The following is a 15,139-nucleotide window of genomic DNA, read 5'->3' on the forward strand; positions in this document are numbered from 1 at the left end:
TAAACATCAAGTATAAATTAACACATTCAGTTCATTTGTCAGTCCCACTCTTTTTAAAGATGCCCCACATATGGGTTTTCCACCTCCAGGAAACTATGATACACACTTCAATTCCAGCCAAAAAACTCTATAGATTCCTGCTTGCCAAATCCCAGCTCCCAGTCTGCCAGTGCTAGTCAGCCTTTGGCTTCAGAGTCACACACAGCCGTGGAAGGTGACAGGCTGGGCTTCCTTCAGAAGAGCACTTCATTCTCTGTGATGTACGAAAGACATTAGGAACACTTGGGCATCTGCGTAACCCCTCTTCTTTCTTGTACTTTCACATAGCCAGGGAGAATGTATGAAGTAAGAGAAGGGTAAAACAGCTGCATCTTACCTTGCAGCATCCAAGAGTAAGAGAAGACATATGAAATAGCAGAACATGAGGTCCTGCCTCTGCTGCACTACCCTGCATCCCATTTCACAGCCACTGCTGGCAGCTGTGACCGAGGTTGTCAGGGTGCTGCTCTACAACGAACATGCTAGAGGCCATTTTGTCAGTGCGGCTACATGGACTCTCTATGGACTTCTCTGTAACAAAGATGTGTCTCAACCTTCACAGGGACACAAGGCCACCACAGGCACTATCTAGGAAATTAAAATTGCAAGATTCTTGTTTTTTTTAAAGTACATATTCCCTTAACAGTCAAGTAAATCTCTCTCTTGATCTTACGCAGACACAGTATTTTGATCTTAGTGCTCCTACTTATTTACAGCCCTGCTGTGAAAATCAGTGTGGAAGACTGTATTTGGACTGTGACAGAGAGAACATAACAGATGCCCCACTTGCCCATGTGGTCACTAAGCCTATACATGTCTTGTACATTCCAAAAGGACCATGAAAAACAGGGTACTGAAAATATATCCTTATGTATTAGCCTTAGTTATGGAGCTAGCTTAAGCTGATATTATAGACAAGATTCCAACCTGTACTTTGCCCAGCCATCTGTGTAAGTACTGACTGAACAATCTGTTTCCTGACCAGGTGAAGGAAACAATGAACAGGATATACCACCAGAATCGTAAAGTCCACGAAAAGACAGTGCGAACCACTGCAGCTGCTATTATCTTAAACAGTAACCCATCCTACATGGAAGTGAAAAACATCCTGCTCTCCATTGGTGAACTGTCTCTGGAAATGAACAAGTACATGCTCTCCATGATCCAAGACATACTTCATTTTGAAATGCCTTCTAGGTACATTAAGTTCAGTATAAATAAATACAGCTCATCCTTACTCCTTTGCAGAAACCCAAAGAACACACAGGTTCTCATGAATTTCTACTGTAAAAATTAAGGAGAGTATAAAAGGATTCCTGATTTTTGTGCCAGTTTTAAGTACTGATATTTCAGAATAAACCTCTGCATCTCAATGACATTAATAGTTAGTCACATTTCCAGAGGTACAAATAAGGATTAGGCATCTAACTTGCATTACTGTAAGAAATGTCATCTGTTAGTCTTAATGGTCTCAGTAGGTCCTTGCTTTTGTATTTTAAGAACCAATGAACCAGAAAAATTTTAAACATCACAGCACTAGAATGAAAATAATCAAAATATCTCTTCTTCTCAACACCATTAATTTTCAGGCAAGACCTTTGCTTGCCTTTCTACCTGTGACTGCAAGGAGTAGCTGAAATTGGAAGAGTCTCTGGGTTAGGGCAGATTTTTAGTCGGAAAATGTGAGGGGTTTGAAGACCCTCTTTCCTACTGGGAAATTCACCCTCTCTCAAATTTCATATTTCTACAGAACAGTAATACATTTGGTACCATAACATTTTTGTGTCTCTGTGTGTTTGTTTGTTTGTTTTGAAATACCACAGCAAAACGATTCGGCAAGTTCTGAAGGACATGCGTGCTTATAACTATGATCGCTTCTCTAAGACAGGCTCTTCCTCTGCCTATTCTGGCTATATTACACGTATGTAACCATGAAACTGTCTTTTAACCCTGTTTGTATTCCCAAACATTTGATTAATCCACTAGTTTAGTCACAGGTACTTTCTTTCTCTTTTAATTAAGGTGGTCCTGATGTATCATCCACATACAGCCTTGACATCCTCTATTCAGGCTCTGGCATTTTAAGGAGAAGTAACATGAACATCCATGTTTTTGACAGAAATGCTGAACTTCATGCCAGCCAGGTAACCGCCACACTGTGCATAAAAACTAAGCCAGTGTGTAGTCCTCTTCTTAACAGCTTCTAAAGCAATTCACCTAGTGCCTAGGACCATAAGGTTTGCTGCACTGGGCAGAGAACAAGCAAATAACAGGGCAAAAAGAAACCCACAACAGCCAATGAGGTACATATTTGCCCTAACTGAAAGACAAGTGTTTTATTCTGTATCATATATCAAGTTCCGTCTCTGGTTAAAGCCTATACTGTTTATCTGATATAATCATTAAAAGCTTTGTAATCAGGTATAACATAGAATGGAAATAAAAGGAGTAGATCAACTGTACAAATCAAAGAGATTTAAATGAGATGCCGCTGTTTTGGCCTCTTCTTAATGTTGGCAAGTACCTTCCTCCTAAGTTTCTGCAGGGCAAAAATTGTGCAGTGGAACATCTTTGGGTTTTCCTCCCAAATGTCCGTGGAAAAATAGTCATATGGATAAAGGAATATTTGTTTGAAAGTAGGCTCAGGATTGTGAGCTGCATGTGGGTGAATTCTGCCTACACCTAAACGGAAAAAACATTCAGTGAGATTATTTTGTTTTCCATTTTTCTAGATGCTCTACCTAGTTCCCTTAGGTCTTAACCTCATACTTTTTCATCTACAATACAGAAATAAGAGTTAGGCTCTTAGACATTAAGAAAATGTGTAGGATTGTTAACAGCCTGGATCAGTCAGAGTTTTTTCATTGCTTTTGTATCACTATTGCTTCCTAGGTGGTGATTGAAGCTCAAGGTCTGGAGTCCATAATAGCTGCAACTCCTGATGAAGGCGAGGAAAACCTGGACTCCTTTGCTGGCATGTCAGCCATTCTGTTCGATGTCCAACTCAGGCCAGTTACATTTTTCCAAGGCTATGGTGATTTAATGTCTAAAATGCTCTCAGCAACTGGAGATCCCATTAACGTGGTGAAAGGACTTATCCTCCTGACAGATCACTCACAGGTACTGATAGCACACCGTTTGCTTCTTTTTCTGTCTCCTAAGCACAGATGCTCCCTCTCCCACACTGTTATTGTAGGACATCTTATTTTCTCTCTTTTCAATGCTGATAAACCTGATCAATGTTACATAGGCTTCTCTCACTATGAGAGCAATAGAAAAGCCATAGGTATTAAAAAACAGAATGAAATTGCATGAAAAGCAATCTACAACAAAGGTGAGAACAGATACCATTCTAGAAAACAAAGTAGCACTGAATAAAAGCAAATCCAACTGAGTTTCCTGTAGAAAACTCATATCGCTATCAGCTATGACCTCCCCTCCCACAGTTACTTGTAATACAGTATTGTCCCATGTGACCACCTAAGTTTTCCTCTTCACAAGTTGTCCAGAGACCTTACGTCCAACTAGGTAATAACCGTCAGGTACTGAATGAATGAATCACTGGTACTCAAACTTTCCCACGTAACTATCTTCAAAGAACAATGCTGAGAGGTTCAAATTTCAAATGCCTATTGCTAAGCGAAACCCAGAATTAAAATGAGGATTACACAATTTTTATGCAACTGTCACCCCAAATGGTCTGTTAATTTTATACATAGTCTATATATAGACTCAAGTAGAAACATAACCAGCCACATAATGTATTATTGGAGGACTAAAAATCTAGACATCCCTCTGAAAGTGCAGGGCCAGCACTTGGTTTGATACTTTTGTTCTTTCCAAGCAGGGATCTCCTTAGAACTTGTGGATTTAACAGCAGCACTCAGCTCGTGAAACATCTGCAAGCTAGAACTTTACTTTTTACTTTTCCCCTTTAATTCTTGGCAAAAGAAAATACCAAAAGCAGATGATGAGAAAATCCACTCTGATCAAAATTACACAGAAACACCCCCTGCACATGACAGCTGTCCCCATCCTGAACCCAGTTCAGCCCCTTTATAATGGTATTATAAGTCTAGAGTGCTTCCCATGTCGTCCACAAATTGGCAAACTAAAGCTCATTCCAACAATGCTTTACAGTTCACACGCAGATTATGGACAAAAACTTTACCATGGCCTATTTAACAAACAGACCGCAAAGGTGAGAAAGATAATCATGTCCAGTCCTGGGCATATGAGCATGGTGTTTACAGAACTAAATATTTCAAACTGCTGTGCATGCACCAAACTCCATATATATCCTGGATGAATCAACTGGCCGGGCACCCCAAGAGCTCTGTCGGCCAGCAGATTCTCCACTCATCTTTGGAGAAGCTCACAAGTCTGGGGCACAGCAGGGCTGGGACTGTGTGCCATTTTTATCAGTATTGGGGTGTAACATTTTTGGACTCTGTGGAAGCCTGGGCAGCAGCGTGATGAGATGGGCTCCCACCTTGCTTTCTCTCTTGGGTTGCCGCTAGCACAGTTGCTGCCTAAGTTCTGTGAGACTCAAGCAGTGGACACGACCAAAAGCGTGTGTTCACAACCAAAAAGGCATTTGTTCTTACCTCTACACCCCACAAAGGCAAACATTTTTTAAAGGACTGTGAACACAGCTTTAGGCTGAGCTGCATTTTAAACACACTGCATCTTTCTAAGACTGGTTTTATAGCTGTGTACCAGCTCAGCAGCCACATCAACATGGTTTGGGCACTTCCACATAACCCAGTTAAGCTTCATTAGAAATGCTTTCACCAGTCAAGTTCTTGAATTGTGATGACCAGAAAACACTGTCAGAATGGAAGTGTGAATGGTGTAACACTGGAACTGAGGAAAAACAGTGCAAGAGAGCCATAATTAATCTAGTTTCTTGACAGTTGAGTACTACCTCCACTTTCCCTGGCCAGCATGGACAGGCCTTGCCCAGAGCATAAGCCCCTTTACAAATTGATACTGTAGACAAAGAAGCCAAACATGGATTTATCTTCTTTCAAAGAAGAAAACCAGGCATGGGAAAGAGTGCCCATTCTATCATACCAAAACTCAGTGTGCCACAGCTGGCCGCAGTGTGATTTCAGAACAGGCAAAAACCAAACATAAGATACAGACAGCGCAGTTGAGATCAAACATCAAAAGGAAGCCAAGACTGGAACTTAAAAATGGGGCAATTGAATTGTCAGAAAAGAACATATGTAATATTTGGGTAATTTTTGCATTGGCGCAGCCTAATTTTGAGAAAAGTGATTTTTAAATATTAGAAAAGTTCTGCTCCCCTATTGCTGTTTATAAGGATCATTTTTTCACAGAAAGACCAAAACTGATTTGTACTCAAAGTGCTATCAAATCTACCAAATAATTCATGTACATCCCCCCCACCCCCCCCATGCCCCAGAAAACACCTTCCTTTCTTTAACTTTACAACTGCAATAATCATAACAGGCACATTTTGGAGAGGTGACTTCCAAGTTATTAGTATTGCTTCTAAAGCTTACACTCTGGCCCACCATCTGTAACACCTTTTCTCATATAACTCCACAAACTGAAATCAGAGTGTATTTTACAGCCGTTGCCAGTTCTCACAGTGTTGTCTGAGGGCTAAGAATAACCGTTCAGAAGTTATAATTCCCTCTATAAAATAAACAGCTCTTATAAAACTGTTTTTGAGACTCCTAAGTCACCTGCATTAAAGTTCAGTAGTGTTAATATTTCTCCTAGGCAACACACCTGGCAGAAGCACAGAGAAATTAAATACTGTATTAATAGGTCAGAGAAACCATCTGAAAGCCAGACCCCAGTGGAAGATTGCCAGTTCCCAAAGAAGTGCCTGTTTCAGCCATCTCTGCATTGCATTACAGTAGCACTGTCAGCACAGTACATAAAGAGACTTTTTTTATTGAAAGGTAGCATGTTTCAGCATTTTAAACAGTAACAAACTACCGATTCTGATCTTTTGGATCACATTTTCCACTGCAAATGACACACAAAGCTTAAAATAGGAAGGGAAAGGAAAATACTGCTCCTGAGGAGGCTGGGTCCCTGTGATTTACACCTCCCATCAGCCTGGATTGGATTTGCACATGAGGCGCAGGACAGGACTGCGCTCTAAATAAGGAAATAGATGAGCTAGTAAAACGCAAGACAAGTGCTCCTTAGCTTCTCTGCTGGCTTCAGTGACAAACCTGACTTAATTCTAGGTAGCCTTTAAAGCTTTAAACTGTGCAGCCATTGCAAACCAAGCCTCCTCTAATATTATTAGGTGCAATTTGACAATGCATCTAAAAATACCCGCTCCTCTGGTTGTGTGTACGTCTCTGCCAGAATGTATACTGTTACCTCCTTGCTCATCAACAGCTACCCACCAATTCAGGCCCAATTAAAACCAAAGTAAAATAAAGCAAAACAAGCTTTATTTCTACACCTAAACAGACTGACAAGGAGAGCATTCCTTGCCCCATTGCAGTCAGTAGAAAAACTCCCTTTGATTTCAGAAACACCACAATTCCGACCCAGGATTTTAACTTGTGTGAAAACAAGAAATCAGAGCACATTATGACCACACTTGCTGTGGGTGTGCCGGATTTATAAGCCACTGCCAGCCCGCTACATTCTTACATTAAATCTCAAGGCCACTTCAGCAGCAACTGACTATCAACTGGTTCTGCCAGAGGTTGTTTCAGAGATGGTTTATTTACCCTAAAAGGTGAAGTAACCATATACAGCCACCGTAATTACCCAACTCCTCAATTACGGCAGGAAAACTCAGGAAACCTTTAATACTCTGAATAAAAACCTCCCCAAATGTTGCTCCTTGCTATAGGGATTAGGAAGCCAGACTGTGTCTGCTTGCTTCTTTCTTAAATCTTGGGGATGGCATTAGCTGGAACCACTGGGCTACTGAATAGCTAGGAAGAGAAGAGAGACATTTAAAGTGCCTGGACATGAAAAAGGGGGAGAAAATTGAGTATTCACACTTCCTACCAATGCCTGCAGCATTACAGGTGCTGAGAATACCACAGGCACAGAAACCTGGAGTGAGGGCAAAAAACAGCTGGGATAGAGGAGGAAGTGTCCTGTATGTGAGGGATATGATCAAAATAAACTTTTCCCAAATTAATGGTTCTTTTAAAACAGTGAATTAATCCACTAGTTCTTAGAGAAGTGGGACAACTGTAAAAAGTGAGTTAGATTGCCAAGCTGAGTGAACCTTAAAATCTTGGCTGTGTGTCAAAACTTAAAAGTAATGAGCTCCCATGACCCTGAGCTCTATTATCACTTCCAAAACGGACTCCACGAGATGGGTTTCCAGTCCAGCCATAGAGGTTTCAAGAAGCCATGAGCACACTTGATGGAAAATGCATTAAATGCAAATTCACAGTGGCAATTAAGGTGCATTAGCTTATGGGTTTGGCCACCCAGCCACTGAAGACGTAATTCCTGCCATACGGTGGGTTTGGAGCCATGGAGCCACTACACGCCGCACGACTGCTTGCAGCACTTTGGTTTGCTTTGCTTTGCACCCTTCGGGTGCACTGAAGAAGCCACACCACACTGCACCATTGCTGGGGCTCCAACGAGGAGTTTAATCTGACTTAGCTGGAGTGCCAGCAGAGCCCCCGTGAGGCTTGTGTGGTAGCTCCTGGGGACAGAGGCCATGATACTCCTTGCAGTGATACTTGCAGAAATTACGCCAGCTGGCACATAAAGGAGAGGGGAAGGATGCAAGGCACCTCACCTTAGCCTCATCCCATTTTCCAGGGAGCGAGGTACATCAGGGGTGTTTTGTCCACCCTTTCAGAAAAGTCGCCTATTCCTTTTTCTTCGTGCAAAATGACCAGTGGCATGATCACAATACAAAAGGGAGTAAAAAAACCACTGAGGTCTGCGGTCAGTAACGGGGGTGTTACCTGTGCTTTCTGATGGCTCTAGGAGATTCAGCTGCAGTCCGGGCCGAGGGCCAGCACGGAGTTCCTGGGCGGCCTGGCCATCGACATCTCAGGAGGGATGGAGTTCAGCCTGTGGTACAGGGAATCCAAAACCAACGTCAAGAACCGGTGAGATACTCCCAGCGCGCGCTATAGCTGTAGAGAGCTCAGGCTCCTGAGCCCCAGTAGCCACAATGAGAAGAATTTAAATATAAAAGACCTTGCAGATGAGTTAAAATTAAATACCTTTCATGCTTGGGAGAACACTTGTACTTGTCTATTCCTTTCCACCTGGGTAGTACCAGTTCCCACTGGTCTCATCTGAATTTATATACCTTCTCGTGAAGAACGGGCTCCTTTGAGGCCAGTTTATATGTAAAGGTGGTAGGACTGTTTGCAATTTAATTTCCTCTTTCTTAATGTGTGTTGTATTAATTGTAACGCCTGAATTTGTTTGCAGGGTAGCCATGTTTATAGCTGGTAACACAGAGGTGGATTCCTTCTTTATAAAAACTGGTATGGAAACCACTTTGGAAGTAGAAACGGCATTAGACTTCATCTCCACAGTGCAGTTTTCACAGTACCCATTTTTAGTCTGCATGCAGATGGACAGACTCGAGTCTCCGTTCAGGTAAGAGCTAAGAGCACACAATTTCTGAGGTGTCCTTCCAGCCAGCTGCTGAATCTGGAACTTTTGGTGTTCCCAGCCACAAGAGATTAACAACAAAGGCCAAATTTCAGCCTAGCACGGTCAGGTGCAGCGCAGGCCGTTACACACACCTGTCTCTCTGCTAACCCTTTTTCCCCGTCCCTCACCCCTGAGACTCAGAAAGGACTATTTGAAGATCACAAGGTGCTCTGAATGTGCATTTTAGTCCAATTTTCTAATTTGGTCTTGCAAGTTAACTAACTGAAGTGGCAGGACACTGGTCCCCTCGCGTACGACCAGTTCTGATGGTGACCTGAAACTCTGCCAGCAGTAGTTCTCTATGACACTGTTGAGAGAGTAAGTTCGTAGCCATAAACTAGCTGAAGTGGAAAGTTTTCTTCATCATCTGCCATTTACTAGTGTCAACAATAGTACCTGGTGTGTTAAGCTTTTGCAACCATCGTGTTCCGTCATATTTTATTAAGGCACCAACTTTCCTGAAAACTAAACAACTGCACAATAAGGTAAAACAGATGCTTTCCAGTAGCCAAAGAGTAGTAACTGCATTGCCGTATGAGAAGCTGAGTTTACTACTCCCTCCTAATCCCTATTTGCTAAGACCTAAGGTCGATAACATTTGCAGAGCCTGTGCCAGATTTCCATTCAGGCTTTTCGGATCCAAAAATGGTAAGCCTGAGAGGAATTAAAGAACTCAAGGATCTCCAGGAAATCCTAAGAAAACCGTATCTGTTATTCTCCAGATACTAAACCACCTTCTGATTATACCTACGCATCGCGGAAGCGTAATCTCCTCTGAGTGTAACGAGTTTGTCTCTAGCTTCACATAGAGGGTACAGATTTTGCATAAATTTGCTAATGCCAGATCACCACGTTGTGTCTTTACAGGCGTTACGTGACCAAGTATGAAAGTCTCCCCTCTGGCAGACGGTACACTGCAAAGAGAGGGAAAGCAGAACTGTTGGCAGGCAATGAATTCCCTCTCCATCAAGAAAACTCCAACATGTGCAGGAAGGTTTTCGGTGCAAAGTCTGATTCCTCCAGCAGCTGGTTTTGAAACGAGCACCCGAGCTTTTGCTTTCCTGAATCCATGGCTCCCGCAACGACTTAGGCTTGTACGTACCCTACTAACTTGGAGCTTGATCTTGCACTACTGCAGTTAATGGGAAATTTGCCATTGATTTCAACAGGCCAGGATCAAGCTCTCAGTGCGTGCACAGTGTTTACATATTAACCTATATTTAAGACTTTTGTAAAAAAAAAAAGCTAAGGCAAATAACGACCAATTTGGTAGTATTCCAGGCACTCCCTTAAGGGTGGTGCTGGTTCTTTATTTTTACATTTTCATGCCAAAAGCAAAAATAACCCCTCATTTTTCTTTCTTGGGGAATACAGAAGTCCGTGGTTTTGACATGCAGCAAGAACAATTATGATGTATAAAGAATGATTATTTATGGATATATTTTAAAGTATTTAGGTGTTTTAGGCCTATGACCAATCCTCATTCAAATATTCAAGTACAATTAACATCTAAATGGGACCATGAATTCCTGCTTACTCAGTATTGCCTGTTTACAAAAAAGCAGGTTTATTTTACATGATTTTAAAGGATTTTCCCTTTTTTTAAGCAGACAGAGCCTGATTATTATTATTATTTATCTTTCTGGGTTTTTTATTAACTGATATAGTTAAATAGAATTGATTAAAAATGTGGGGTAACATTTCGAGAAGTACTTATGGTTGCCTTAATTCTGTTCCCGTTGAAATCAATGGTATAATTTCTGTAATTGTCACCAGGAGCAGAGTTAAGCCAACACTCGTTGCTCTCCAGGGTTGCCTTCTAAAAATTTCTGTCCCTGTGTGTAATCAAGGCAGGTGTATATTTCAAAAAAATGAGCACCCACTAAGGCAGTTCTGAACTATGAAGGAAACGGTCCTGAAATAAATCTATTTTGAATGCACAGTCTAGCAAAGCCTGTGCAGAGCCAGAACATTTTCTTCTAGGTAAGTTAGGCTCATATTTCAATGCCAAAAAAGTAATCGCTGCTCATACAAGTCCTCTGATTAAAATGACTTATACCTTTCTGCTCGTTCAAGCAGTGTCTTCACGGGGACTGTGTTAAAAAGAAAAAAAAAAAAAAAAAGTTTTACATTTACAACAATGTTGCAGAGTAAGAAAGAATATACCTCATCCCAGCTCAGCTGATCTCTGACATGATCCATCTCCTTTAGATTTTATAGGACAAGGTGGGTGAGTGCTGGTCACAAGAAAATAAAAAAAAAAAACAGGAAGAATTGTTTTTCAAAAAAACAAAAACAGGCAGGAAAAACTCATAAAAAAAATGTATTATGAGAATAAAAAACATTCCAAATTCTTCTGTGTTGTAAAAAAACAAGAGTGCAGAAATCTGCAAAAATCAAACTATCAATGGGATGAAAGGGTCTGATTGTTGTCTTTCCTGAAAATGCCGACACACTTCTAGTCAAAGCATAAATAAAACAGGTAAAAATACAGTGTGAAAAAACTGTTTTGTTTTCAGTCTTGCTTTTTGTCCGTTACCTTCTGGGTTGGGAAAGCCTCTCGTTGGGGAAGGAATGGTGTTGACAGGGGCAAGAGGAACCCTTTCCTTCACCACCACAGAGGAACCAATAACGTAAGCTGGACACCCACTTGTCCTGGGCTCCCCCTCTAGTCAGGAGACAGAGGTATCTCCAGAGGGTAGTGCAGACCCCAAGGAGGATGCACCACATGCTCAGGTGCCTGCCAAAATCCTCTGCCCAGAGGTAAGACCAAGGTGTCCCTCTTCAGTGTTGACACTTAGCAGAGATGAGTTAAGGCCAAAGTGATACCAATGCTGCTGGCAGTGACAGCAGCCTGTGAAATAACATGGTCAGCACTGCCAGCAGACCTGCTCCTGATCCTTAGCCTTAAATGCCCTCTTTCACTCCTCTGCTGAAGATTCTACACAACGTCCCACCCCCAGCCATTCCTCTTCCCTCAGCAAGGGGCAGTTTCTCCTTCCTTCCTTCCAAACCTCCCCTAATTCTCCCTAAACAGTCCTTCCTCTTGCAGCAAGGCTCCCACAAAAGTGTCCCTTCTCCTCAATATCCATGCTCCAAGTCTGCACTCTCTATTTTGTAGACCTTTTTTTTGATACCCCCACTAGTGTTTTAGGAACTAAAACTGAAGGCAACTTTTTACATTTGTTATTACTACTTGCTATTTGTGTCACATAAAACAAAAATAAGATCAGAGCTAAGTATTGGAACACCTAGAAAGAGGCAGTCTCCTCCTGCAGGGATCTGACACCCTAAATATAACAGGTGGACAAAGGGCAGCACAAAGAAATAACTGTCATCACTATTTCGCTTGTAGAGCATTAAGATATCAACAGATGACAACCCCAACTCCACATCCTAATTTGCATCAACGGTCTGCCAGGCTTGCCCATGACTTCACAACCCAAAATCAGAATAAAAAGGTTCTAGATAATGCAATTTGTATCTGTATGATCTGTGCCTGATATCAGCAATCCCACTGCAAGGCTTATCCCCCCACAAATTTATAAAATCTAAGAACCTTATGAACGCGTGCCTGTAAAATGGGGCCCTTTGGCACATAAAAATAATGTGACATCAATGCTGACTTTTAAAAAAGCATAAAATAACATAAAATCATAACATAAAATACTTTCCAATTATGAAAGATAATCTGAATGTTACCAAGTGTCTAGGCAATGACACCGGGTTTGCTTCTATTTCACGTGAAATGCACAGGTCTGTTTAACATAAATACAAGTCTCCCAGGGATACTGGCCTGTGTGTTTTCCTTTTTTATTTACTCATCAAGCCCTGGCACAGCTTGTTGAGGAAAATGACTGAAAACCTGGCCTTTCAGAATGGGACAACCAGCCCGTAAGGGCAATTCTGGGGCTTCCACGGCTTTGACAACATCCCTTGAAACTAAATCAAACGGATCCTCTGAGGACCACGTTGCTCCCTCAGAAGTGATACATGTCCTCGTGGACACCCCCCGGTACCGCAGCAATACACTTGCTTCTGAAGCTATCCGACCCCAACAGCTGGACATAATGGGGATTCCAGAAGGGGTTTAGTCCAACAGCTGGGCAATGGAAAGCCGCGGCTCCCTTATGCGGGCTCCATAGCTACAGAAACAACAAAACTGACAATCTTCTAAAAATAAGGTGAAATTAATACATCGCTTAAGCCTGCATTTGAAGTGAAAACACACTTGGGGTTACAACCAAAGCAAACACTACGAGCATTTATCAAACCAGTGGGGGCTGATCACAAACACGCAACGTACGTCTTTAATAATGGCTATTACGTGTACTTTTAAATAATCAGTAATAGTAGCAATTAGCAATTAAACAATAATTCATACGTGAATCTTAGAGAAGTAAACAAATGCTCCATCCTTTCTAATTGGAAGCCACAGAAAGCACAGTGCAACGATAATTCAGCTAAGTCCAAAAAGCAACCCAGAGATTTTGAAACTTTCTGCTTAAAGTTTCAAGGAGTGCTGATTTTTAAAGAATATTTCTCATATACTCTTCAAAAAATATTCGAATTACAAGATTCAGCTTCTCACTCCACTTCTGAAGATATTCCGGTGCAGAAAGCACAGGGAAATATAAAGATCAATGGCCTGGGAGGCAGACCTTCCCATGAGGTTATGAGTTAAGCCATCAGCGCAGCACAGCTTAGCAGGTATGAGGCCTGAATATCATTATTTTTGGAACACTTGACCATAAATAACTGCCGGTAAAACGCATTCTTTCCTACCAATAACGGACACCAGCCGGAGGTGCACGGGTGTAAACCAGCATGAGCTCAGAGCAGCGTGCAACCACGCTGACAGCGCCTGCCTTTCCCTTTGCTAGTGGGAGCAAGATCATAATTTTAACTATTTTACTTTTAATAAAATTAATTGACATTTGGTGAAAGGTGCTAGGGTTAACACACATGCAGCAACCGGTGAAATACTTAGCCCAGGTTTCCAGTGACTACACGTTACTTATAAAGGCAACTCTGACTTACTGAGAGCGTCTGGCAGAGAATTTGTCTGGCTACGCAGCGTAGAAGGGACTGCAGCCCTTAAGTAGAGATACATTTTAGGAGTGACAAGGCCATATAATGCACGCTGCAGCCCTACCTTAGCACGCAGGGGGATTTGTTAAAAATAGCAAAATAAACAGAAGTCCTGGTTGAGCAAGGCTTTTAAACCACGTTTTCAACTTGAACTGTGCGCCTTGCCCAGCAGAGGTCAATGGAAAGCGGGGCAGCGGCAGGGCTGGGCTGGCAGGCACCGTGCTGCAGCGTCGGGGTGAATTTGGCAACTAGATGATAAAAAATAAAACAGCTGGATGGACTAGGGATACAGTTTGGGTTTGACAAGAAGATTACTTGTTCTCAAGAGCGACAGTCCAAGATGACAGCAATTCTAAAATAGGTGCTTTTTTTTTTTTTTTTTTAAGAAGTGTTTTGTTTTATCTGGGATGGCTTGCTTAGATCTGGCATCCAAGGCAGATTACGGGAATTATCTGCTTCTCATTTTGCTTTGTTCCCACTCCTCCTGACAAAAACTGCTGCATTTCTACCTTTTGGTCTTGTCATTCCTACCAGTGATGTTTTAAAGACTATTTAGAAACTTGTAAGATTTTCTCCACCAATCCTTGAAAATCCCAGACATATCTCACCTGTCTTTTCAGTTTAATTTAAGGTATCCTAAGAAATGCTCTCACTTTAATCTCGGTGGGTTCTTGTAGCACGAACCCCATTGCTGTTGGACAAACACTGGCTGCAAGAGTGAGCCCCTTAGGGAAGGGTTTGAGTTCGCGTCTCTCAGCGTATTTAATTTTGACCTCTCTTTTGTAGAGGTGTGAGCTTAAAAGGTCCATCTATGGCGAGAAACAGCAGCAAAGAGCTCGTTACAGAGGTCCACTGAAATCAGGCTTCAGGAGCTCTTCTTGGAGCAAAGTAAAGGAGCAGTTCCCAAATTTTCCTGATGGCAACCCCAGGCCCCTTTGCAATTTCAGACTCCTCTAGTTTGAACAAAGTGACCTAAAGCCTTTCTCTCCACTCCGCACACCTACTATTAATTTGGTTCTGGTTTGATCATCCTTTGATCTCCTGCGGTCACCCAACTCACTCCTGTTGAGCTCAGGCTGTGTGGCTGTGCTCTCCCCACTTCATTCTCCCCTTTTCCCAATTCTTCTTTCCAATATCTATTCTCATTCCTCTCTTAAATGTTTTGGCTCTGACAATTAATCCATTTGTACCTCTGTACAGGAATCACTAACTATCCATTGGCAGAGAAGTCACTGGTAATGTCTATCCTAAATGCAATGCTAAGGTACAAATTTCAAAGAATCCAGAAAGAGAGAGAGAACGTCACCAACACCAAACCACTGCTTTACCAGTAAACTTGTGCTTCCAGCGAGGTAAGAAG

At 42.0% G+C, this 15,139-nt stretch overlaps 1 protein-coding gene across 1 annotated transcript in view; it reads left to right on the forward strand.

Moving 5' to 3' along the window:
* MTTP (microsomal triglyceride transfer protein) overlaps positions 1 to 11,192 on the forward strand; it is a 28,752-nt gene extending 17,560 nt beyond the window's left edge. Inside the window, exons 12-18 of the mRNA XM_054202165.1 lie at positions 1,025 to 1,236; positions 1,863 to 1,960; positions 2,062 to 2,183; positions 2,932 to 3,159; positions 8,005 to 8,129; positions 8,461 to 8,631; positions 9,556 to 11,192. Of these exons, the coding sequence (XP_054058140.1) occupies positions 1,025 to 1,236; positions 1,863 to 1,960; positions 2,062 to 2,183; positions 2,932 to 3,159; positions 8,005 to 8,129; positions 8,461 to 8,631; positions 9,556 to 9,724 (1,125 nt within the window). The 3' untranslated portion in view covers positions 9,725 to 11,192. The remainder of the gene's footprint in view (positions 1 to 1,024; positions 1,237 to 1,862; positions 1,961 to 2,061; positions 2,184 to 2,931; positions 3,160 to 8,004; positions 8,130 to 8,460; positions 8,632 to 9,555) is intronic.
* Positions 11,193 to 15,139: the final 3,947 nt, after the last annotated feature.

The sequence above is a fragment of the Rissa tridactyla genome, chromosome 5, assembly GCF_028500815.1.
Source record: "Rissa tridactyla isolate bRisTri1 chromosome 5, bRisTri1.patW.cur.20221130, whole genome shotgun sequence".
In the NCBI taxonomy this organism is placed as follows: Eukaryota; Metazoa; Chordata; class Aves; order Charadriiformes; family Laridae; genus Rissa; species Rissa tridactyla.